The sequence below is a fragment of the Podarcis gaigeae genome (assembly GCF_964106915.1).
Source record: "Podarcis gaigeae genome assembly, chromosome: 1".
Lineage (NCBI taxonomy): Eukaryota > Metazoa > Chordata > Lepidosauria > Squamata > Lacertidae > Podarcis > Podarcis gaigeae.
In genome coordinates, this window is record NC_139678.1 from 87,018,281 (window position 1) to 87,045,177 (window position 26,897).

Consider the following 26,897-nt stretch of genomic DNA (forward strand, 5'->3'; position numbering starts at 1 on the left):
AGTGAGTTTCAGACTATATACCCAGAAAGCTTTTGGGGTATTCTTCACTGAGAAAATCAGTGGTGCTGGACAAAAGTTCCTCCTGAAGGAGTTTCGCGGCTAATACCAATAATCACCTACATTGTGCAATAAAAGTGGCTTGGGTCATAGGAAGCGCCACATCATAGGGTTGATGCAGGGAAACTTCGATTTTCCTTCTCCCTTCTGCAACCCCCCCTCACCCAATCTTGAAAAGTATTTCCTGAGAGATTCAATATTGCCCTGAATGGCATGGACACATGGAGCTGGTTGGAGGGGTGGGGAGATCACCCCAAACAGGGTACAGGCAACTTTTATAAGTGGAAAGGAATTAACTTCACTATGGAATGAGTTAAATATACTGCTTAAGTGGCCTCAAGTTCAGCTAGAAAGCTTCGTCAATACATGAACTTTTTTTAAAAACAACAACCCCAGAACCAATTCAGCACAACAATCAAATAAATAACAAACCAAGAGCAACATAATGCTGGGGGTATCCAGGTAAAATAACAGCACCTCGCAGTTCCTGTGCAGAATAGAAACAGTTTTATGGTTCCTAAAACTAGATTTCCCCAAAAAATCACAACAGAAAAGACCAAGTTCCTGCTTGCATCAACCCTACCATCTGATGGAGGCAGAATGGTGGGGACGATTTCTCTCTTGCTCTCTCTCTCCTCTCCCCCAGTGCCTGCTGTTAGTTAAATTTGCCTAAGGTTGAGTTTATACATTCTTGTAATTCTTCTATAGTTACTTATGGTTAAAAAAAAGTGCTGCTGCATGAATGAAAGCAACATAACAATTGTATGAAACTGGATGTTTGAGAAGTAGCCATGATCTAGATATGTGCGTTCCTTTAGAGTAGAGGTGGAGAATCTGCGGCCCTCCGGATATAGCTGGACTTCCAACAGCCCCAACCAGCACAGCCCATGGCCCAGGGATGGTGGAAGCTGTAGTTCAGCAACATCTGGAGGGTCACAGGTTCCCCATTACTGATGGAAGAATTACAGGTGCAGGAACTGGAAGCATCAGAAGTCAATTACTATTGGAACCATAATATGCCTTTTCCCCATTTTCTTTCCCAGCTTTCCTGGTATGACTGCATTAGTGGAAACAGGGGGAAGGGTGGCACACAACAAGCAATTTTCAAACTTTCTAGTTTCAGGAGAGTCTTTCCATGCTCGCTTGTGGGGCAAGAGGCATTGCATATCAGCCCAAGAATGCCTGTGGGCTGTAAAAGATTCAGGGAGCAAGTTGTAGGGCATATGGCCTGGGATCCAACTAACCCAGAATGCTAACAGAAGCTCCTGCTAGTGCAACAGGGCATCCCCCCTCTCCTCTCTACACAATCTCCCTGTGCCCCCTCTCTCTAAAGGGTCAGAAGACCTCCCAAGAACATCACATGAAGAGAGGAGAGGGCAGGTTGTTCTGCCTGGGAAGCAGAAATGTTTGCGCTGATGGAATGATAAGTAGAGGGTGACAATGAATTCCTCCTATACACCTCAGAGGCCACTGGCCAGGACTCTTTAGGCCTCACTGCAGCCTTGTGTAGACTCAAAATGCTCTCCAAAACCCACCTAGCACTCTCCAGCAGCAGCATGCATTAGGGATGATTGGTAGCAGCAATGTGCAAACTACTTTTAAGGAAATCCTGCCTGCCAGGATTGATCCTTGTTGAAGCACCCCTGACAAATGTTCTTGGGGTTCCGAGGAACACTCATACATGATGACCTGTTAAGAACCTGCATGTTTTGAATATTTCTACATCATTAATCCAGATGAGGGAAAAAAACCCATTTCCATTTTTTAACTCTCTATTTCTATGAATCCAGCTGTCAGGCTCATATTCTGCAGCAGTGACCTTGGTTACTAAGCCTTGTGGCTCTTGGTTGCTTTTGCTGCAACAGGATGGCATAGAAACGGAAGCAAGGTGTGTGTCGAACAGTAAAGAAGGTGGTGATATTGAGGGCAACACTCTAGAATTAAGTGGGGGGCCAGCCTTTAAAAAGGATCATTTGTCACTTTCACCATTCCGCCTGGTCCTGAATACTGGATAGGGTGCTTTCTGAGCATTTAATTTGCCTGGAAGCTGTTATTCCTATCAGCTGATATCTGCCTGACTCTTCCTCGTGGTGTGTGTGTGTGTTGGGGAGAGCGTTTCAGGAAGGGGTGGGGCTCCATTTCCACCAGCAGTAACAACAACAGGAGAGCTGTTTGTGGTTAGTGTGTTGCATCGTGAGCCACAGGGACCCAGCGGCAGCGTCAGAGACTGACCATGCCAAACATGGTGCCCACTGCGTGCCAGGCTTGTGCCGCTCTTTAATCAAACACCGTCCCTTTATTATTGTGGACTTCCTTGGATTGAGTCTCTGAGGAGGAGAGAGGGATTGCTCTGGAGAGAGATTTAAGAACGAGTGGGCACCATGCCCTGGAAATGGATTAGCAGAACTGCTACTCTCCCGAAGGTAAGCCTTTGTTTAGGGTTGGAGGGGTGTGTGCGTGCTGTGGTGGAGATGCCAAGCCTTGTAATTGGATTTGCACATAGGAAAAGGGTGGGAATTAGTTAAACATCTCCAAATAGGGATTTGCCTTCAGCTCTGTTCTCTCTGGGCAGGATGGAATCTTTGGATCAGATCTTTTATGAACAACAACAACAACTACAGTTACTGCATGCACATGGTTCTAGTGCACATCTCCTTTGAGCAGCCTCATGGAGTGCTGCTTTGATGGAAGGAAATCCAGATCTGGCTCTGTGTGCAGCTTGTTTTCTCCCTTCATCACAGCCAGCTGGCTCAACGAGCCAGGAGTAATTTGTTCTCATGTCTACGGATGACACCAAAAGGGGGGGGGGGATATGGTGTTTCAAGGTTTTATTATCGCTTTTAAGTCTGAATATCCTATACCTCATATAATCAGAATGGTTTTTCTAATCTGTATGAAATTTATTTGACACTGAGAATCTACTTGTTTTGTGGTGTAGTCTGTAACTGAATTTCATAGGGATCTGATGGAGAATGGCCAGGTTATTCAGCTTAAAACGTTTGATTTAATGCCTGTGTGAGGCAGCACTTCCCCCACACTGCCAAGTAATACCTTAAAAATATTCTTTTGGCTGTTATATCCAGCATTCAGGTATGTTGCTTGGACTTCTCTCTTGTTGAAAATCCACTGTGTGCATATAAAGGAATAAGGTTTCAGAGTTAACCAGTTGTAATAAATGGGAGCTGAGGCGAGGACAAGTTACGTGTGTGTGTTTGTGTGTGTGTGTGTTTCTGCCATTAAGGCAGGTACAGACAATGGCAGCTTATCAGCTTTAAGAGGTACACCGACTAGCACTTCCTGGAGACATTTCAGTGCCTACAAATGGCATGTGCAGCCACTTGAAGCCAAGCCATTAATGTGTGATGATACCTGCATGCCACCCTGCCTGCATGAATCTGCTTGGCTGAGAGGAGGCTGCACAGTAACCTAGATGTGCTTTTTAGATGTGCCAAAGCAGGGGACCCCCCCCCCCACTCAAAGCAAAAGTACATCCCTTCCCTCCTGAGATATAAACAGAACTGCCCTACCTCAGGCAGGCAGATACTGAGGAGGGGAAAGGGAAAGTGATGGTAAGCTGTTGGCAGGCAGAACTGTCTGTGCTATGTGGGCTAATGTGCACCCCTTACACTAGCCTGCCACTTCAACTGTGGTAAAGGACACTGTCCTTTTACCAGTGTTGAAGTAAGATTCAATTCCTAGTCTGGTTAGGTTGTGTATGTGGTGTGTGTGTGTGTGTGTAAAATTTTCCTGCATGGGACAGGTGGTTTAAACGTGTATGTGCATTTGAGGGAGTTTGCTAATGTGTATGTGTATTTTATTGTGTGTGGTAGTTTTGTGTGTCTCTCTGTGTGACAGAGCACGTTTATGTTTCTCTGTGTGAATGTGTATGAGGGGAAATGGTCCCCCCTCTGCATCTGCATATGTGTGAAGGATAATTTTGTAGGAGTGCATGTGGGAGAGAGGATGGGTGACTTCTGACTGCCTTCTAAAATTGTCTTCATTTAAATTTCTCACTGGATGTTATAGATCTGAATTGTTTAAGGAGTGTGTCAGCTGCACTAGTGGTGGGTCACCATTTTTGCTTTGTGGGCCAGATCCTTATCTGCCTCTATGCTCCACAGATTCACTTTGACAGATGGGTGGGACACCATTGACAGCATGGGCAGGTTTGTTTGTTTTTGCCATGCCTACCTGTCAAATCCCATGCACAGCACTTCCAAAGCACCTGACAACCAGCTTGTTGTTGGCCACATGGGTACCACAGCACACAAAGCTTGGCCAACCCTTTGCTTGGCACTTGGGAAAATTGAGCATAAGGGCTTTCAAAGCACTTTCCAAACAACAGCTAGCTCAGGAATAGGCAAACTCGGCCCTCCATATGTTTTGAGACTACAACTCCCATCATCCCTAGCTAACAGGACCAGTGGTCAGGGATGATGGGAATTGTAGTCCCAAAACATCTGGAGGGCTGAGTTTGCCTATGCCTGAGCTAGCTGTTGAGTGTTTGGGAATCACTGTGCAAAGTGCTTTGCAAGCTCTGTACTTAGCGCTTCCCAATCACCAAGAATAGGGGGGCAAAACTGCTTTCTGTGGGGATTAGCTGTGTGATCAAGTTCTCCATAGGGAACTCAGCTGCGAAGTGAATTGAGGAGGCTTGAACTCACCGCCCATCAGTTGAAGGGGCGGGAGCTTCAACCCTGTTTTCTGTGGGGATCAGCCACGCAGTCATGTTCTGAATGGGGAACTTCAGTGAAGAGCTGATGCAGATGAATCTGTACGTGCCCCATACCAGACATTAGATATGACATTAGGTGTGATGCAGGTGGGCACACCTAACAGCCAAGGAAAACGGCCTTGCAGGCCAAATTGGGACCTTTGCTGTGCCAAATATGGCCCACAGGCCAGAACTTCCCCACCTCTCTGGTATAACACATGTAGTCAAAGACAAACCCATAATGACCGTCTTTAGGTTCAGCATGCTGCTTTGTCCTTGTTCCCTCACTTGGCATTTTCATTACTGGGACCCTATAATTCAGCAGCTGTTTTAGAAGTAGGTGATTAGATCTGAGCTCTGCAAACTCACCATGTAAGTTTGGGCATGGGAGTGTGGAGCCACCTTGGGACGAGAGTTTTAGTCACTAAAACTTTTAACAAATGCTTTTAACTGAAGATAGCAAAGCAAACAAGGTGTGAATGTATATTTTCCTCTCAGTCAGATCTTTCTTTAATTAGAACCCCCACTTAGTGTTTCAGATGAGGTCACAAAGTCACCAAACAAATCAAGCACATATGGAATTTTTGAGGCCATGGGAATGGTGCACAAATAGAAGCTTCCTGCTCATACAACTCACACATTTCCTCCTGGTGTTCTGTTCCATCCAAGGCGAGCCAGAGTTCAGTTCTAATGGCTTGGGGAAGACCTTTTTCTTAGTGTGATGTTTTCAGCTCTGTAAACCTTACTGCTAGGCTGCTCCAATATGGTTATAATGGGGCTGTTAAACTCCCTGCATCCAAAGTTTTGTAGCATGCTCTGGCAAGACTTTGCTCTCACTTGCACGTAACACTGAGCTAAACAGGCCAGATTTATATGGTTGTCCTTTGCATGGATTATTCAGTGCATGTGTGTGTGTGTGTGCGCGCGCGCGCACACACACACAGACCAAACTAGTCTTTCCAGTTATTCTGAGTGCTTTGAGATTGTGGCTTTTAAATATCCTGGAAAAATCTTGGAAAAGTGTTTAGTTAGGATATCATCTTAGAGCAATATATCAGTCGTACCGTAGCGAAGGTTAGTGTGCTCTACTCTCACTTTTCCAAAACCTGATGCTGCAAAAGAAGTTAGCTATCTAACGTAACGTAAGCCATCTCTTACGTTAGGGCAAAGCCTGCATTTTATAATCTATCTGCACCTTCTAGCCCCTCTCCAATTAATGAACCCCTTGGTTAAAAAGGTTTATCAAGACTGCATGCCCTCTTTGTGAACACAGAAGATTTCACTTCTCTGTAGTGTGCAGCATCTTACACATGAAGAAACAGTGGCTATTGTACAATTGGTCTGAGTTGGGGACCCTTTGGGGCCCCTGTGCATCATCTGATGGGCAGGGGATACAAATCTGCTCGTGGAGGATTCAGGCAGAGGAAAACTTCCCCATGCATCAGCTGATGGGCAGGAAGTTCAGTCCTGCTTTCTGCTGGGATCTGCCCCCCCAGCTGTGCCTCTGCCTGCACGACAACTGATGTCACATATAAGGCCAGGTGTGGGGAAGGTGGGTGTGGTTTGGGGAAAATAGCCACATGTGCCAAATGGAGAACATACCTTTGGGGCTCCCCAGTTGTTAGAGCAACCCAGTGTGTGTATATAGAAGGTGAACTAAACCCTAATGTATTGTCCAAAACTAAGCCAAATCTCCATCTAATAGAAGCCGGTTAACTGGCAGGTCATTCGTTAAAAGGAGTGGTTGTGATTCATCTTCTGGAATGCTACACTTGGCAACATTGAGATCTAAATTACTAGTTTCAAGTGATAGTGGAGTGAATGGAGCCATTCACAGCTTGCACAGAACTGATGTGCATTAAACATGTGCGGTGAACACTTTTCCTCATACACACCCCACAGTTGTCCATGGTGCTGATTGTGCCGGGCACAATGCAGTGCATGTACTAAAGCCATCCCCATGGCCTTGATCTAACCTTGGGAACAGTTAAATTATGTCTTCTGAACATGGGAATATTCAGTCCTGGAACAGTTTGTCCTGCCACAACACTGACATAGCTGTGACAAGACGGTGCCTGAAAACCTGCCTAGCAGATATTCCCTTGACACCACAGATAAATTATAGGTGATCCTAGCACTCCATAGCTTTTCCTACCTTCAGTGATGGACAGAAGCCCTGACCTGTCTTAACTGAACAGATGTGATGAAGGCTAGCAGATTCCGTCCTGAGGAAATTTACTGTCATTGAATCGGAGCAAATACCTTGACTGGAAAAGGGCTCTTCAGTATCTTCATGGTAGTGATTGCAGCCTATGTGCTTGTGCAGTAAAACTGGCCTTGCATTAATATCTAGTCCACCAGCCTTCCAAGCTGCTGCTATTATCTTGACTGACTTTCGAGAAAATGAAACTCAACGCAGCCTTTAAATTACTTCCTGCAGTTCTCCTCCTCTTCAATCCCTGGTGGCTTTTGTTCTGTCCAGCTTGATAAATAGTCTCCTAATGATCCTTGTTAGGGCCTTGATCCCCCATGTATTTGTAAACCCCCGGCTGCTAATTAGCCAATTATCTCTGCTAGTAGGACCAAGGAATTCAGACTACAGCAGGCTCCGTCAAGGCATTGTGTGGTGCTCTGTGCTCCTTTTCCTCTGCTAAAGTAGAAGAAGCAAAATCAGCCTGGGATGTGTAACACTGGAGGTGAAGCAGTCTGCTTTTTCACCTGTAAAGGAAGACAAACAGGGTCCTCATATCCATGGGCATAGCCAGGATTTGTATGGGGGGGGGGGTCAGTGTTGAGCTATCTGCCACACAATTGGTCAGCTAGTTAAGTATTTTTATTTACTTAGCTATACCCATGCCTATGCCACTTTTTTAAAAAAAGCCTTTATTGAAACAGATCCCAGGATAGCGCACAACAACAACAATTAGAAATAATTTTCACATTCAATAAAAGCAAAACATAAGCTATCAGAAAACCAATATATCAGCTGTCATACAACAACAACAACACCACAGCTGAAGTCCCAAATGGTAGCCCCTTTAAAAATGCCTGGGCACCTTTTCCACTATAGGTAAAAACCATGGGTAAAAAACCCCAAAGAAAACAGCTGGGCAAGAATGATTCTGATCTTGAAAATTATCACAGGTAAAAGGGTTAGGTGGTTTTTCTCTTCCTCTGTCCAATATGCATCGTCTCCCTCGCTCCATCTTTCTTTCCTTCTTTTTGGTGGAGGGGCAGAGTCTCTGCAGAGGAAAAGAGCATGAGGCTTGCTGTTAGTTTGAGCTTTAATGGAAGAGACATATCTCGCCTTGGGCTTTTGCAGAGTCATATGGCTGTTTCTGTCCTAAACAGCCCTTGATTGTGACAGGAGCAATCACAGAGCTCCCTCCTATGGCAAGAGGATTGTGTCATTGGTTGGTAAAGTCAACAGATAGAAAACACATGGAACTTTTACATGCCTGGATAGGCTTGCCTAAAGGAAATGCCTTGGGGAACCCAACAAAGGTGCCGGCCTGATTTCAAGAGGGAGGGACTTCTAAAGTATGGGTGCTGCTCCACTGAAAGGTTTATTTCTTCCACGTGCAGAGCAAGTATTATGTGGCACCTGTAACAGTGCCATTAGGATATGGGATATTTCGTAAGTAGATTTTTAAAGAATGCTGTGGATGGAGACATAGGACTATCACTTACAACATGCAAACTGATGCACAGGTACTGAGCAACAGCAGATTTTCATATTGATATGAGATATTCTTTCCTCTAGGAAAATACATGCACAGAGAACAGCCCCAACAGAAATCACTCCCCCCCACTACACCTTACATGTATCAGTTAGCTGTGAAGGTTAAGATAGTGTCTACTCTTTGCATAAATATTTCACAGCTCTTCCCCAGCCTCCTTACTGCCTGCTTGGTTTCATCTCCCTGTTTACTCTTTCCTCATGGGGCTTTTGTACGTAGTTCCTTGCCCACCAATAAGTGCTGCGTGATCTTTTGTTTCACCACTACAGCTGTCAGGATTTGGCTCTATTGAGAGGCTGTTGAACTGCCAAATGATATCTTCACTCTGTGCAGAGCTCAATTGTCACCAGTAAATTATGTCTTCCACCATCCCTCATTTCAAAACAGGAGGAGGCAAGGGAGCCCGGGGGATATGTTTGGAAATAAAGAATTATTGTTCATTATTTATTTCATAACACATCGCTGCTCCATAGATCCTTGTGGATGCTCCTCAATTCAGACACTAAGATTTCACAGTGGCTCTTCTGTTTTGAAAGTTTGATAATCTTTACAGTAGAGGAGCTGTGTGGTGATACTTGACCCCGAGTGTTGTTCTTATTTCAACCCACAGCAAGCTATGAAAAGTACCTTCTGGCTATACTCTCAAAACTGTGGGTGGTCACAACCTTACAGTTTTAGAGAGGTAGTGCAGAGAAGATAAGGGTGCTATAAGATTTTGTGTGTTGACTTTGTGGTTTGCCTCAGAGCGCTTGCTCCTTGATTGAAGATGGAGTAGCTATGGGATTAGACCTGTGGAAATCATCCCTCCAAGACTGAGTAGCTGCTCTGTTTGTCTAGGAGCAAGCCCTTTCAGTCTTCACTGAGACCAACACAAGATACGTTGGCTGCCTCAAATGATTATGGTGCATCATTTGAGAGGTGTGTGCCAGCATCTGCCATGACTGAGCATGCCGGAGCCCACCTCTTACTTTGTGTATCATTACAGTTGCCAATATAGGGAACATTTGCAACCTTGTAAAGGATTATGCAGTTCCTTGGCTTCCATCATATTGGGTGTGAGGGACAATCTACCAATTGTGCCACCCCCACTTTGGATGCTTGTGCAATTAACTTGGAGCCCTGGAATTCATGGAATCAGCCTTTGACATCTAAATACATTTTAGCTCAGAGCTCACTTCCAGGTCAGGTTGGGCCACCTGTAAGTATTCTTTGGGCAGGAATCTGATGTACCCTTTTCCTTCCATGGAGCAATATTGGAAAGTGACTGTAAAAAAAGAGATTATTTAACTTGTGTATTTTGCTTGCAAAGCCCACTCCCCACCCTCCTTTTTTGAGGGGCATGCTCTTTCATTTGCTGAGCTGTAAAATGGAAAAAAGATCCTTAATTTGCTCCATTGGTGATGTTCAGTGAAGTAAACATTTGGTGGAATGCAGGGTGCAGTACTGAAGGCTATTCAAATACCTGAGAAGTAGGGAAAGAAGGAGGTTGCAGTCTAACTGAAACTCCAGAACCTTAAATGCAGATGTTCCAGAATGAGCTTCTATGAAATATCTAGAACAGGGATATTTTGTGTGTGGGAGCAGTAAATATCTTTGATCGAGCCACCTTAAAGTGATATTTTCCAGGTCAGGCTAGGCAGGTCAGGCTTAGAAGCTAGGCGGAAGGAGACCAGTTGCTTCCATTCCCGCTGAACGTGTCACTCTACAATGAAGCAAGTACTGCAGTAACATGCTTTCTCACCCTTTTGTCACTCTTGTTTTATTAGGTGTTTGCAAAGTCCCCCAAAATTATCCAGGCACGACGTAAACCCTCAAGGTAAGGCTCAGTGTTTGATAAGACTACTTCACGGAGAGTCTTTCTTGTGAAACTCAAAACACCAAGAATCACAAGTGAGGTGAGCGCAGCTGTGTTCAGGTTCCGCTTGCACGTTTCCCACAGGCATCTGCTTGGCCAGTGTGAGAACAGGATGCTGGACTAAATGGACCTTTGGCCTGATCCAGCAGGGCTCTTCTTGTGTTCTTCCACTGTTCTATTCATAATTAGGGACATGCAAAACTGCCTCCATTATTTCCATGGATATATCTGCCTTGCTTAAAATTGATAACACATGTTCAAGATATTTATCTGCAAAAGCTAATACACTTTAAAAACAACAAAAAAAAACAAACTAGGGTAGGGTTTTCCCCAGATAGTTATTTGACATGTTAGTTCATGTGTTCAGATCTGCTGTTATACTGCTTTGTTCTTATTTAAAGGCACAGAGATTTAGGATATGTTGTGCATGGCTCCCAGCTGAAAGGCAAGGAGTAACTGAAAGGAGTAACTGGAACTGAAAGGGGTAACCTTAAGAATATAATAAGAGCACTAAGAGATCAGGCCAAAGGCCTATCTAGTTCAGCATCATGTTTCCTATAGTGGCCAACAGCATGTCTCTTGGGAGCCGAAAAGGGCAGTCACTCTCTTCTGCTATTTTCTCCCAGTAGCTAGTATGTTGCCTCTGATGCTGGAGGGAGCCTTTTCATATGCACCCATGCTTCTTCTTAGAAAGAGCACTTACTGGCTTACTCTTGAATAGGGTGCAATGACATTTTTTGTTCCCTACTTATGTTATTGCCAGAACACTATTTTCAGGGTGCATATTAACATCCTGCACAATAGGGCAGTGCTTGAATCTACAAACATTTTTGGACAAAGGGTTTCTTAATTCAGGATGCTTGTTAAAAGCTGAAAAATGTGTTTCCTTGTGGCTCTATGCTTGCGTTACATGGTGTCAGTGCTGACATCCAGTGTTTGGCTTAAATATTTCCCCTTCTCCAAACACACATGCACTTATAGACATTATGCAACAATACTTCTTTATGGTGCTGTATTCCTTGGTTGGAATTATTCCCATAGCAGTTTCTCTGGTTGCTACAGTCTCTGGGTATCCCCAGATTTCATTCTCCACATTTTGCACCGGTCATCCTGCACGATGGAACCATATTCTGCTGTGCAGTATTCCATTGAAAGAAAAGCTCAAAGAGAATGTTGAGAATGGTGTCTCTCTTCCTTGCAGCCACAGTATTGCCCTACTCCTGAAAAGTGTTCATAAGCACACATGATGATTTAATTAAAATCTCCATGGAACAACTGCACTTTAAAAAATGTTCAGAAGCCCCCTTGAAACACCCTGCGAATGTCCTCTAAAGTTGTCAGCAGAAGCAAAGTGAAACAAGTTTGTGTATTTATTACTGCTAATAATAATAGTTTATTAATCACCTTCCACCCAGTTGTGTCATGATGATGTGCAATAAACAAAAACCGGGAGGAAACAGCTGGTACATTTAAAATAAAACTAACACAATGCAGAATAGATACTCATGCCAAAAACCCATTTTGGGAAAGCCTGCTGGGGGGAAAAATGTATCCAATGGTTTCTGGCAAGGGCAGATAGTGGGCACCTATTGTACCTCAACAGGAATTCTATTCCACAGAACAGGCAGCCATGCAAAAAGTCCTGCTCCAGATTACTTGCTTTGATTGCTCCACCAGCCTGCTGGAATATTTCTCGATTCTGTCCTCACCCCAGGTGCTGGTGGCAGCAATAGCAGCAGCAATGGTTGCTTGCTCCACCCGCTCACTTGGGACTTCATGGGCTTCCCTTGCCGTGTTGAAGCTTGGCTGCACAACAGACAAGTGCAAGTAAAGTAAAATGATGACACACACATACATGCACACAGTTGCACAAACAGTGCTAGGGGAAGTTTACACAGACAGACTTTCCCATCTTTATACCTTTGTTCTTTCCTCTCTGCCATTGATGGTTTAGTTGCTTCTATTTGCCCTAGGAGCTTGAGCCTAAACCAGGCCATGGAGGATACTTGTGAACTAGACCTGGTGTATGTCACAGAACGGATAATTGCTGTCAACTTTGCAAGTTTGTCGGAGGAGCAGACCTTCTCTAGCAACCTGAAGGAGGTGGCACAGATGCTGAAATCCAAGCATGGGGACAGTTACCTGGTAATAAGTGTGGGATATTTTAATTCATTTTTACTGTTTTCAGAAAAATGGTGGGAGCAACTGCATTCTGTGAGCATTGAATTCTGACATCATTAGCTATATTCTATTTCCCACAAATGCACCATATTAAAGAAGTCTAGACTTTCTTTTGTAATTGGTCTAGACCTAACTCATTTCCCTGGTCATTGATGAAGCCCTTCTTTACTGATTTCTACTTTTCAAAATTTCATTGTGGTTTTGTGTCACAACATCTCTAAACCCCTTTCGCCTCAGACAACGCTGCTGATTCTGTCCACTGGGTGGTATTCAACTAGGATTTACTCAAAGAAGACTTAGTTATGTTCATTAATGGCAATGGGTTTACTCTGAGCAAACCTTAGTTGAATGCCACTCATTTTTGTTGTTAACATAATGCTGGCAGCTTCAAAATCCTGAAAGCCCACCTCATTCACAAATCCATTTCATTTTCCATTCAAGTAAATTGCAGAAAATATATGGGTGCCTAAGCAGTACATGGAGCTAACTCTGAAAATCAATAATAATAATAATAATAATAATAAGAAGAAGAAGAAGAAGAAGAAGAAGAAGTGTACAACTCGTGCTTGCAATTCCAGGAAGAGGAAGCACATGCTCATGTGTGTGTTTGTGGTTGGGGGGGGGGAGGAGAGAAACATGGCATAGCCTTGGAATCCTGTAGTTGATGCTCCCATTGAGTTTTCTATCATATTGTTGCCCACAGGCCTCCACCTCATCAACCAACTCTCCTAACATGGTTTATTTCTTTCCCATCCACTAGCTTTTTAACCTGTCAGAGAAGAGGCATGACATCAGCAAGCTCCATTCCAAGGTAAGATGGAGATGCTTATTGATAAATCATGTTTTTTGGTGGAAAGGGTGAAAGAGAGATATCTATGACAGGTTGGGGAAGAAAACTCTATGATACTCGGGGTCGCTTCCAGCTATATAACTCTATGAACCTAAACATGCTACAATTCAACCTCCAGATCTACTTCCCCTCGGTTGTATGTAGTTTTTGGCTCTAGGCTTCAGTCTCAGAGGGGACTGCCTGAGTTGTTCCCATTCTGCTTTTTGGAGTTCCCTCTAATGTGCTGCTCCTTAAGCCTTTTGTAAGTGTACTTCTCTCTGCATGTTTGTTTTGTCCACTAATCCAACTATGCTGCTGCTGTCTTTGGTTGCCAAAGAAGCTGTTCATCCATCCAAAGCCAGGCACATGGCTGAAATACTTTGCCTGCCTCTTCTCTGAAGGAACAGCTAATGTTGTAGGTTTGCCACCACATGTATCAAAGGACAGTGGTAGCAGGTTGCTATTGCTAGGTTGGCAAGTTGTAGTCAGGCGGGGAGCCAGGGGCAAAATACCAATCTCCTAGAAATTTCTGGGACAGAGATAGGAAGTGGTTTCCTTCTGCAAGCAAATCACAGCAAAGCAAAAAGATGAGATAAAAGTATTGGAAATTGGGATCTGAATTCAACCTAGCATTTACCGTATATAAGCTTTTGATAGTGTTCAAAGTACTTCATCTAAGCAATCTTTAGAACAATCCTGTACAGTAGGTCAATATTATTATCTCCCTGTTTCAGAGCAGGGTAGAAGCCGAGGCTGAGATAATAGTGGCTTGCCTTGTGAGCACCTGGCAGAGGCAGTCATGCTCGTAGTCAACACATGAGTATGCACACAGATCCATACTGTAGGATGGCCAATTATTCATCAATGAAGGTTGTTAGCATTGGCAGTTCTGTATGAAAAATATGGCCTTTGCAAAGTTTTGCTGGAAGCTCTTGAGATGTTCCTAAGGAATGTGCTCAGAGCTCCCCAACTTTCCATATAAACCAAGCCTCAAAACTCTGTAAAGTGGATTATGCCATGAAGTACTATGGGAATTTGTTATCCTTTCACACTGCCTCAGAATCTTGTGCCTGAATTGAGCTAGCCTCATCCTGCCTAATGGCCTTCAAAACTGGGATTTGTTGTTGTTGTTTAGTCATTTAGTCGTGTCACTCTTCTTGTTTAGTCACTCTTCGTGACCCCATGGACCAGAGCACGCCAGGCACTCCTGTCTTCCACTGCCTCCCGCAGTTTGGTCAAACTCATGGTCGTAGCTTTGAGAACACTGTCCAACCATCTCATCCTCTGTTGTCCCCTTCTCCTTGTTCCCTCAATCTTTCCCAACATCAGGGTCTTTTTCAGGGAAAACTGGGATACCTTTGTTCAATAGCAACATCTAACCAAAAGTGTACCGGGGGAGGAATCTTCATCTTCTTTAATACTTTCCTTTCTTCTTCGTCTTCCTCTTGCTTGGAAACGTCTGCTCTCCTTCTACCACAGGTGCTGGATTTTGGATGGCCTGACTTGCACACACCTGCTCTGGAGAAGATATGCAGCATCTGCAAGGCCATGGATACGTGGCTCAATGCTGATCCTCACAATGTGGTGGTTCTGCATAATAAGGTGAGAGAGAAGCGAAGGAGTTTTCCCTGCAGAGTTTCCACGTGGTTCCCTCCTCTGCTTAGTTGGAAAGGACAGGATAGCTGGCTGTCTAAATGATAGCCATTTGTTTTTCACTTCTATGTGTGTGTTTTTGGGGTGCGGGGGTTATTTGGTTGTTTTTATTTTGATTATATACTTTGTGGTTTTATATTCTGATTTTATTCTGTGACCCGCCCTGAGACCTCCGGGTATAGGGCGGTATATAAATTCAATAAATAATAATAATAATAACAACACCATTTGAACCTGGCACCTGAAACTTACCAGGGATGATGCCCACCTGATTTCTAATGGGAAGGAATTCCCTAGAATAGGGCCTACTACATGGAAGGCATGAGTCCTCATTGCCATAATCTGTGCTTCTGGTCTATGGGAGACCATTAATATGCTCCCCCAGTTCATTTCAGTGATTGGCTTAGGACACACACGGTCAAGCAAGCCTTCAGGTATCCATTGCCTAACCTTTGCAGGGGTTTTGTACATTAGTGCAACCTGGCCTAGTAGCAGATGGGAAAGAAAGTCCACCCTCCCTTTAGCAAGCCTATGACCAACACACATGGCCGGACTGGCAAGTGAATTTTATTTTTCCATGGCAGCTGAGGGCAGTAGAGTGGCTTCACAGAAGGCACATGCAGGCTGTGTGGTGCACACAGATCTCTCCTCCAGTACCTCCCTGCCCTCATTATCTGTCTTTCTCTGCCTAATGGTAGGACTAGCCCTGACACTGCTGGTATTGCATTAATGGTCATATTTGCATTGTTGTTATATTTGGACATTTTATTCCTTTCATTGCTTATGTATGAGGATGGAGAGTGTTGTTGCTTATAAAAGGACTCTTGCTATTTTGTTCAGATCATTAAACTTCAGTCAGAAATGCAAGCAGTGGAAAAAGGAAGCAGTTTTCTTCTATGCCTGTAATGGGAATCAGAAAGTATAACGGGTATAAAAGTATTGGAAGGATAGTATGGGAGTAAAGATGGGAGTTGGATGGGGATTAGGTATTTAGCAAGTTGTGAAAGGAGAAGGAAGCATATCTTTATAGATCACTAGACTTCTGTGATGAAAATGCATATGGATTTGACATGCATCAGATAACTGTGGAAGATTAATCAAATACCTTTTAGATTATAGTTTGGGGCTTTCTACTGCCTTTGGATTTCTGCTGTTGGTGGTGTAGTCCTTTTTTCTGAAATCTGCATGGAACCCCTTTGGAGAGATTGCTTGAGATTTTTGGAATGAGGTGGCATGAGTATGCTGATGATATCCAACTCTGATGGCTTTTTCAGATGTGATTTTCCTGGGTTTAAAAACCATAATTAAGCCATTGATCCCTTGATCCTGTTCAGTTTACATTGCAGTTTCACATCATGTCCAAAATGGGGAAATATGACTTAATGCCAACTTATTAACCAGGATCTTAAGGCCAAATCAATCCAGCAAGGTTATTGTTTTCCCCAGGCCATTTGGGCGTTCAATGCAATTTATCCGCCACTTAAGTTTTTAATTCAGTGCTTATTTCTGAGTTTTGGTCCCTTTTTATGTTTTTGCTGTATTGTATTGAATTGTGTTTTATGTTTTCATGCTGTAACCTGCTTTGGATTGATCAGAACAAACTCTGCGCGCAGTTTTAAGTACAACAGATAAAACAAAATAGACCCTGACAACAGATTCAGAGTCATACTAGATGCAACAGGACAGCCATGCTTATTTGTGAATCTGCCCAGCTTGCTTATGGAGCAGGATTGGGGTGACACCCATTTTAAAAATTGAAACAGAGTACATAGATGTTGGTGCTAACTTCTCCCCAATGTACTTCCTTGCCCTCCATTTCTTCACTGTTCAAGCTTCCAGCACTGGAGTTGAATTGAGAGAGAGAATTGTTTGAAGCACAGCTAGCTTATGTTGTACCCTCCAGGTCAGGGTGGTCCAATACATGGCCCAAGGGCTCTCAGCAATATTTGACCCTTGTGCTGCCTTCCAGAGAGCTGCTGGGTTTTGGGAAAGAGGCATGAGGGCTCTGATAGGGTCCTAGAGTCCACTCCTCCTTCCCAAAGCCTAGTTAGTGTTTCCCACCTTCGGAAAGGAGGTGGGAGGACTTTGGGATCCTGCCAGAGCCTTGCACCTCCTTCCAAAGCCTGGCATTTCCCTTACCTGGCTTTGGGAAGGCAGTGCAAGGGCTGGATTGGGTAGGGTGTCCCTGGGCTCCTTTGGGAGGAAGACTGGACTATAGATAGAAATAATAAACATAATAACCAATGGTTTCAGGGTGAAGTGCACAGATCTCCATTATTCACTGTACTACAGCAGCTTTCTCATTTTAAAATAGCTCCCTGGCTTGAGTAGTTTGTGCTTTGAGGTATGACAGTGGGTGCACCAGTTTCCTCTGAAAAGCCTTTTCTTCACAACGTGGAGATTGGGTTTATGAGAGGATGCCGCAAAATCAGAGCTCTCTAACGGCCTCTTAGATTCCCCACAGGTCAATTGGTGTCAAAGGGAACAGCGACATCTATTGACTGGCCTTTCCTTCCTGGTGGAAAATGCTTTGTAAGGAGTAATCGAGAGTGAAGCGGAATCAACCAGCCGGTTTCTCCCTGCCAGCCAACATAACCTTTGATTCTTTTAATTTCCAGTAATAGGCTGCCTGGTCTGAATGGAGCCTGCTCCTCTCAAAGCCTGGACATATCAGTAGGACATTGTTCCATGGAATGCTTGAGAAATTAAACCTTTGCAAATGCCGATATGAATTGACCTGATTTGGACCTTCCGGACCAACATGTAGATTGGAACTTAATTGCCCACAGCCTTTCATGTTTCCTGAATGTTCTGACAAGAGTTCTTGGTGCAAAAATGTAGCAAGTTACATTTGCAAATGTGCACTTCGAGAGAAAACACATTTTTTAAATAGGTATTTAAATGCACCTTTTTGTGTGACTTTTTAAATAAAAAGAATGCAGAGTGATTGGAAATAAGTGTACATAGGCAAAACCGACATGGATTGGATATTGTTGTTCTATTCACTTTGGAGATATCAGACTTTTTAGTGGAGATGGATGGCTGCTTTCTCTTTTACAAGACTTTCTTACTGGTCACTCTAAACCACTTGTGTTGCTTATGTCTTCTGCAGGGGAATAGAGGCCGGACAGGAGTAGTCATTGCTGCCTACATGCACTACAGCAACATTTCAGCCAGGTAAGAGAGCTGTGTTGCAAGAGGGTGGTGAAGACCATAGTTTTAGTGGTGAGACATAAAGTGGAAGAAGGAACAGGCTATTCTGGAGTCTCTGCAACTTTAGCATGTCTGTTTTGATCATAGCAGTCCAGAAAACGACCTTGGAATGTACATTCTTGAAGCAAAGTCCCAGATCACCCATCCTAATACATGCACTTCAATCGTGCTCTCGTTGCACTTCAAAACTGGTGGTGATTATAGAACTGTTCTATAGAACACAAAATACCTAACGGGAAATAGCTCTTGTCTGGCCATTCTTCTGTGAGTGGGAGAAGTTTCCCACAGCGCTTTGGCTTCTGGAGAAAGGCTTTCTGCTTGGTTTATATGGGAACGAAGGGCCCCAATGAAGCTTCCTGCTGGCCAATTCTCCAGGGAATGAGCTTGAAGGGAGGTGGCCAGAGAGAGTGACTGGAGGACAAGGCCAACAAAGAGGGATGAGAACATGCACTAGGGCCACTGAGTTGGGGTCAGTAAAAAGAAAAAAAGTTTGTTATAGTTAGGCTGATAACACATTTCCTGTTCTACAAGTTGAGGCAGAATCTCCAGTAAGTGACAGTATTATATATGTTCTATACTAGAGAAAGAAACATAAATCTGTGATATATGCATTGCTCTACTGAGGATTGGCTTATTGCATCAGTACTTCAGTTGACTTATTGCATCAATACAGTCAATTGGCCAATGCAGTCAATTAACTTATTGATAGGATGCCTAGAAATGTCATCATTTTTCATTTGAAACAAAACATTTGGCAGCATGATAACCCATGCCATGCGTGTCTATTCAGAACCCCCACTGAATTCAATTGGATTTGTTCCCAGTTGGGTGTGTATAGGCAATGTTGTGCCCTCTCGACGTTATTGGGCTGCAGCTCCCATCAGCCCCACTCAGCATGGCCAATAGGCAAGGGTCAAAGGACTCCAGCAATATATGGAGGGCAGCATGTTAGCTGACCTGGGATTGCAGCCTGAAATCCCTATTGAAATTCCCTATACCAATTATTGGGGAAGAAAGAAGAAACCTCTTCTTACTTGGGGCCTCTCTTTTTTTCCAGCTCAGCTACAAACGTTCCCCCCTTTTGCATGGAATATGTCTGTGCCAAACTCTTTTCTTTATTCCACAGTGCAGACCAAGCTCTGGACCGGTTTGCCATGAAGCGGTTCTATGAGGACAAGGTGATCCCGGTGGGGCAGCCATCGCAGAAGAGGTTAGTATGGAGGGCAGGCTGGTGAGGGTTTTCCACCTTCTATTGAGTGTGGGCTGTGAGCTTCATGGAAAAGACTGCTTTCGTTGTGAGACATTCAGAATGGGTGTCTTTATGGCTATCATAGTGTAGATATCAAAGCTCAGGATGTTTCTCATGTTGCAAAAAAACACTGTTTAGTGTTGAATTTCTGAAAGTAAGATACCTATTAGGCCTGCAGTGTATTTTCAGTCAGTTTCACTAGGTGGTGCTGGAGCCAGTCATGATGAGTCTTTGGTTTTTAATGGGCAAATGTTCCTCTGTGTTGTAGCCACTACCGACATCTCAGCATAAGCTCTCCTTTTTAAAGGGCGTTCCAACATCAAAATATGATCAAAATATGAACTTTGCATTACATAATATAAATACATTTTTCATGTCTGAAAACAGTTGCCTGCAAATAAAGTGGAACAGGGAATGAGTCGTTCTGCTGTAGACCCTTGAAATAAATCAGAACCAAGCCCAGAACTGCACTAGCAAGATTTGACACCAAATGTAAATCTGGTTGGTACTCCAGAATATTAAGGCTAAAAAGAATCAAACTTGTGCCAACACCTGTCAGGCAGATTATTCAAAAACAGGCCCTACAGTGCCTAAAGCCAGGGAAGGCAACACACTAATTCCAGACAAGTTCTGCTGAGCAAAAATCTTTCATGCCGGCTTCTGAGATATCTTAAGAAAATCATGAAGCACGTTTTAAAAAACAAGCAGATTTAGAGACTTGTGGCTGAGACCTTAGTATAAAGCACTATGAGAGAATAGTTTCACACTGTTTACAGAGGGCAACTTTTCTTTATTGAAGCATTAGTCTTTTAAGAGGCTCCAACTCACCTCCTGACTACTCTTGTGGTTTCTTCCCTAGGTATGTCCACTACTTCAGTGGTCTGCTGTCCGGCACCATCAAAATGAACAACAAGCCCCTCTTCTTGCATCATGTCATCATGCATGGCATTCCCAACTTTGAGTCTCAAGGAGGTAACTGGCCTTTTCCAACCCAGCCAACATCATGCAAACATAGCTGTCGCGAGGCTGAAAGATAACAATGTCACTTAGTTGATGAGGAATCCCATAATTTGTAATTCTCACTACGGACTGACAGATACAGAAGAACAAAGTGACAGAATATTCAGTAGATAGAACAGACTGTGCTATTGTAGAATGCAGGGTGCAGATCATGTTTTTTTAATTGCAAATTTCTTGCAAGCAGAAAGCCAAATCAAGGAAAGGGCACATTAGGAACAATTCTCCTTGACATGCTAGTTTTCTGTTTACACAGATTTCTTTTTCTTCCTTTTTTATCTGGAGGAGGATTCAGAAGTGGTGTCCTACATGTCTACCTGAAGTTGTGCAGTTTGTTTTACCACCTTATACTGCAACACAATAGGGCCAGTCACAGCCACAACTGTCTTCCTTTAACCCATTGCTCTTGCTTTCAGCATCTTATTTTGGCAGCTTCTGTTGGTTTTATCACATGGAATTGGAGCAGTTGTTCTCACATGTTCCAAGTCAGCTCAGATTCATCCACCTACTTGCAGTAAAATCCATTTTAACATCCTTGGGCCGAATATTCTTGCAGTTATTCAATTCCAGCTCAGGATGTTTGATAAGAGCATAAGAACAACCCTGCTATGTAATTTCTAGTGTTCCCTCTACTTGTGTATCATGACCCTAAGACACTGCACAGCAGTGGAACAACAGTTTTGTGTCACCTTAATTTTTATTATGATATGAACTTGTATGAACTAGAACCTATGCATCAGATGCTTGAAATGTAACATTTACTTGGCAGGTATGTATATGCATATGGGGGAGGGATTGTAAGTAGTGAGATCAGAAGGAATTGGAATAGAAAACAGTGCAGATAGTGACAATTCAGTTAGAGCTAGAATGCCTGCAAGATCAGCACAGCTACTCTTTACAACAGCAGTGTTAGGTGATAAAACAATCCACTTGACAGAGCCACGCTAATTAACATCTGTAGAGGGGAAGGAAAACATCAACTCTATTCAGATCCAAATGAACGGAGCTGAACTTCCAAAATCCATATCAGTCTAATACCTTTATTAGGCCAACTAGAATGTCTCAAAATAGTATGCAATCTTCTGATGTATCCAGATCTATTCATCAGCTCATGGTAAACAGAGTGGGGATAGAGAAGAGAATATATCTGATCACAGTCTTAAAGCAGAATGTGGGAGGCTGTAGTGGAAGTTCAGATGAGGCTTTGTTAGCTGCTATACAGGTTTTAGGTTGCACCTGGAATTTTGTGGCAATTTGGTTGGCCTATTAAGGCATTCCTCTAATAAGGATTTTGGGCTTTTCCCCATGAGCCAACATGGTTATTTTTTCTTATTGTGTAATTATTATTACAATTTCTGGTTTCTCCTAGTTACTTTGACTACACTGAACTTCCCCCCACCCCCTTGCTGTTGCTTGTTTATATTGTTTTACTGTTTTTATTGCACACCACTGATATCCTTAGGGAGAAAGAGTAAAAGGATGATGATGATGATGTCAGGCAGTTTCATGTTGGAGCCGCTTGTTTTTCAAGTACTTCCACTTTAAGATGAGTTGCAGAGTGTCCTGGCAGATTGAAATGTTACTGTACTGGCTTATATTGCTGTTTTGGATGCCAGATTTGTGTCCATTTATTCTTTAGCATAGGAACTGATACACACACGGTACCACAAGACTCTTCTTTGGTTTTGCTGCAACAGTCTGTTACGGAAATCTGGGTGCGTATTTACCCTGCCACCCAGCCAATCGGACAGAGTCCGTGGATTCTTGCGGAAGAAAGAAGCTCAGCCGGAGACAGGAGCAAACTGCCGAAGATCCAAGTTTATTGGCCAACAGGTTCAAGACGAGATTGAACCCCGAGAGTGGGGCGACATAAACTTTTAAAAGTTCCCTCCAAGTCCCAGAATACAGTGCACGAAACGTCATGAATTCATTATGGGAGGGTTGGGTTTTACGGATTGCATCATGAATATATTACACACGTCATGAGTGTCTCAGAGAAAAGGTGGGGTTACACTCATTTACATTTGAGACAAGGGAGGGGGAAATATGTAGAGCGAGAAATACACATAGACAATCGTTTATCAAGTACCGGTGGTGGCAGGACAAAGGGTCATAGATATGCATCGTCTGCCACCTGGTATTGCCCGGGGAAAGGGTTATGCGAAGCGATCTGACAGGATTAAGAAGTTCCTGTGTACGTGCCTGGCCGCTCCGGGGATTATGGAAGTAGGGATCACATCATGGAGTCCAGAAGGGGCTGAGTTGAATGACACCAAGAGCAAAGAAATCGGAGTTGTGGTTGATTTTATGTGAATTTCCAAAGGTTTCCTATGTGATTCGGTCTATTTGGTATTGGTAATCAAAAGCGGAAACAAAATGGATACATTGTAACAGGAATGGATACATTTTGACAGTTTTACGAGTTCTCTAGTTTCGGATCCATTGTTCTCACAGTGGGGGGCCGTCAACAGCTTGTCAGTAGGTTCAATGAGGCGTGCAAAGCTGCCTGAGCTAGCTCCTGCAGTACGAATGCATGGCTGTGATTGGCCAAGACGCAGCCATAGGAATAAGCGGAGATACAGGAGCGCCCGGTCTACTCGTTCTGAGTATGGAGCGCAAATAGCCATAGGAAAAGATAAGAGAATACATTCATATATTCGAGCTTATTTCGCTCGTGGTAGAAAGGGGTTCTGGGGAAGGTGTGGTGCTTGTGCGACGGTGAGGGGAACTGAGGGTGGGTGAACGGGGATACCCTAGAGGTCATCGCCTCGGTTGTTCAAGGGAGAGGGGCAGAGAAGGTACCCCCCCCCTTTCCGATCCGTATCAGTCCCCCATTCGGAGATAGATTTGCATCAAAGTTCTGAAGGAACTTGCAAATCCTTTCTCCGCACCACAGGAACGCTAAATTTCTGTGATCTCATATTCCCCTTCTCCCAGATGCCTCATCTGTACATAGTCGGGGAAGGTGGGGGTATGTTGGGAACGAGAATAGGCTCGAAGAGAGAAGGAGTTAGGCGAGGCAGGGTGGCGGAGGCGGAGGAGGGAACAGCAGGGATTAATACAGTGCACAGTACAACATAAAATAGACACACAAAGACCAGCGGTCAAGACGATGAGCAGCATGACTTTCAATAATTGTCGGAGCCAGCCCAACTTGGGTAACCATCCCCACAGGTCCACATCGGATAGTCCCTCATGTTGGATATCGTGTAGCCTCCCTGCTAACTCGTGAATATTGTTCAAATGCCCAGTTATGTTTAAGGTCTGGTCAGTCACGTATGTGCAGCACTCGGTGCCTATTAAGGCACAGGTGCCTCCTTGACTAGACAAGAGGAAGTCCGTAGCAATCCTCGTCTGTAAGGCCATCTGTCTTACCTCGGTTAGTTCCGACATGAGAGAGTCCGTGATCTGGGTCGCCTCCTGCATAAACTTAAGGAGGATGTCGGTGAGTCGAAGGATATCCACATGGTTTGAACCGGCACCGTAGGCCGGGAAAAGTGCTCGGCCTACGGTCTCTCCATTTGCAGCAACATCTGACAGATCTGACAACTCCTTTTGCTCCCTTTTATTCCGTTGTCTTCCGGGGGGTAGATGTGGGACGATCCTAATTCCGGGGACAATGTAGCCGACGAAGCAGGATCCGGACATGTGTGGGCTCACCCATGTATATGCACGGTGTCCGCACACCCAGAATAGGCCGCTGAGGTAAGATTCCATTCTGCCGGAGGCAAAGGTTTGCAACAGCATGGAGTCAGAGGGTTGGGGTCTCCAGTTAAAGGGGTGTCCGACGGCAGCGGCCCAGGCGACGGTAAGGTTAGGGAAAGTCCGAGACTCTCTTGCACTGGTGACGGTGACCAGGCCAGTGGGCAGGATTTCGAGAGTGTTTGAACATGTACTAGATCCAATGAAGGTTCCTTCTCCGGAGAAGCTGCGGCAAAGGGGCCCCTTCGTAGGGCCGGTGAGATAGAGATATTGATGTGTCAAGTTGAGCGCCGTTAGGTTCCAGGAAGTAACGTTTCCGGAACGGAATTGTTCAAGGGTCACTGGCACTGGGACTAGTGGGAGACTCTGCTGGAGGTGGCTAGGCGCGTGGGCACAGATCCAGCAGTCTGGGTAGGGTGCTTCCTTTGCCACCTGACTGAGAAGTTTAATGTAGGAGTTTTGCTCCCAGGATGAGAGGAGGTCTTCTCCCGGGAATGCAGAGTCAGTGCCGAATTGTCGAGGTGCCGTGCCGACTGGGTGGAGTGGGTCAGTAGTGTTTAATAGTCGCCTATCCCTGGCGATACCGCCGCATCTCAGGGGTCCGACGTGGTCCCATGAGGGGGGGCGTGAAGGGTGTATAGGATGATGCCAACCTTCGAGATATTCAGCCCCTTTCCACTCGTGAGTGACCCCTAGGTTCCATAAGCAGCAGAATCGTCGCAGGCAGAGTCCCTGGAGTTGAGACTTCCGGGTTTCTGGGGTGGAGAGGAGACACTGGAACCCGAAAATCAAGTTTCCAGAGGGGTGATTTGAGTCCGTATAAACGTGGGAGGCCCCTCCTATCTCGATTTCGGTCCAGTTCGGGTTGTGGGAGATCTCTCCGTTGGCGTAGAGAAGATAAGTCCCGTTTTGGCAGGTCAGCCGGTAAGAGGAGTGGTCCAGAGTGAGGGCCGCGGACCCGATACGGCGCAGGTCCTTGTTTCGGACGAAAAGTTCCCAGTATTCGTCGTTGGCGAGTCGGGGTACTAAAGAATGGCGCAGTAAGACTCGAGACTCTGGAAGGCAGAAATCAAAGTCCCCCATTCGATCAGGGTTAGACCTTCCCGTCTCGACCTCATGATAGTCCAAGAAGTGATAGTCTGTTTGCAACCCTGTGCAGTGGTCTGATGATGTGAGAGTGACCCAGGATATGGCGGCGAGAAGAAGAACGGCGTAGGCCAGATTCATGGTGTAGATGCGTGTGGGGCAAACGAATGAGGGCTGCAAAGCGAGGCTGTCAAACGAAGCAAGCTGTCAACGGAGCTGTCAAATGGAGCTGTCAAATGAAGCTGTCAGATGAACTGTCAAGAGCGAAGTTGTCAAACGAAGGAAGCTGTCAACGGAGCTGTCAAATGGAGCTGTCAAATGAAGCTGTCAGATGAACTGTCAAAAGCGAGGCTGTCAAACGAAGGAAGCTGTCAACGGAGCTGTCAAATGAAGCTGTCAAATGAAGCTGTCAGATGAACTGTCAAAAGCGAAGCTGTCAAACGAAGGAAGCTGTCAACGGAGCTGTCAAATGGAGCTGTCAAATGAAGCTGTCAGATGAACTGTCAAAAGCGAAGCTGTCAAACGAAGGAAGCTGTCAAACGCGGCTGTCACCGCGTTTGAAACGTAGCTTAATGGTGTTGGTATCTGGGACGATTTCGGACGTCCAGTTGGATGTCGCGGTGTCTGGTCCGGTCTGTTGAGCCCGACTTTGGCCCCGATCCGCTGGTCCAGTCTGTTGAGCCCGACCTTGGCCCCGATCCGCTGGTCCAGTCTGTTGAGCCCGACCTTGGCCCCGATCTGCTGGTCCGGTCTGTTGAGCCCGACCTTGGCCCCGATCTGCTGGTCCGGTCTGTTGAGCGTCGTCGTCAATATATGAGGTCGGTGGAGTAGGTGGAGTCGAAAATGTGAAGTCCTCACCGTTGCTTTCTTCCGTCTCCTGTGGAGGGGGTGAGGACTTGCATCTAGTATGATGTAACCAAGAATACTTCTCACCTACTTTCACGGCGGTTGGCGAGGTCAAGAGTACTTGGTAGGGGCCTTCCCACGCGGGTTGGAGTGGTTCTTTCTGGTAGACCTTGACGAGAATCCAGTCACCAGGGTGGAAGGAGTGAGCATGGACGTCGATGGGCAGGTTTTGTCCCTCGATGGCCGCGTAGCGGTGGAGACGTTGTAATTGTGTCTGGAGCTGAATAACATAATTAGTAAGTTCTGTTTCTCCTAGCTCCAGTTCTGAGAGTGGGAATAAAGTGTTGTAGACGGGAGGAGGCCTCCCGAATAAAAGTTCGAATGGAGAGAGTTTCAAACGTTCGGTTGGGGCGCTGCGGATGTTATGAAGGACCAGTGGGAGTGCATTCACCCATTTTAGGCCAGTGAGCTTGCAAAGTTTGCCCAACTGTATTTTTATTTCCTGGTTCATGCGCTCTACTTGGCCAGAGGATTGTGGGTGGTACGGGGTGTGGAGATCCCATCTAATTTGGAGTGTCTTGGCAACTAATTGCACCACTTCTGCAGTAAAGTGGGTTCCCCTGTCGCTGTCAAGGCGTCGGGGTATGCCATAGCGGGGAATAATATCCTGTAGGAGGGCCCTGGCAACTACGGATGCGGTAGCTCTTCGGCAAGGGAATCCCTCCACCCACGAGGAGAATTGGTCCACTATAATC

General features: G+C 44.9%; 1 protein-coding gene across 46 annotated transcripts in view; it reads left to right on the plus strand.

Annotated features, from left to right (window-relative positions):
* TNS1 (tensin 1) overlaps nt 1-26,897 on the plus strand; it is a 330,451-nt gene that overhangs the window by 205,512 nt on the left and 98,042 nt on the right. For 33 of the 46 annotated variants that reach the window (XM_083727739.1, XM_083727772.1, XM_083727782.1 and 30 more), the window contains 7 exons: nt 10,278-10,327; nt 12,340-12,511; nt 13,308-13,358; nt 14,856-14,978; nt 18,142-18,206; nt 19,369-19,452; nt 20,351-20,463. In XM_083727739.1, coding sequence (XP_083583865.1) covers nt 10,278-10,327; nt 12,340-12,511; nt 13,308-13,358; nt 14,856-14,978; nt 18,142-18,206; nt 19,369-19,452; nt 20,351-20,463 — 658 coding nt within the window. Of the gene's footprint in view, nt 1-2,226; nt 2,481-10,277; nt 10,328-12,339; nt 12,512-13,307; nt 13,359-14,855; nt 14,979-18,141; nt 18,207-19,368; nt 19,453-20,350; nt 20,464-26,897 lie in introns of those variants that run through there. The other 13 variants (XM_083727750.1, XM_083727751.1, XM_083727778.1 and 10 more) reach the window with 3 other exon arrangements.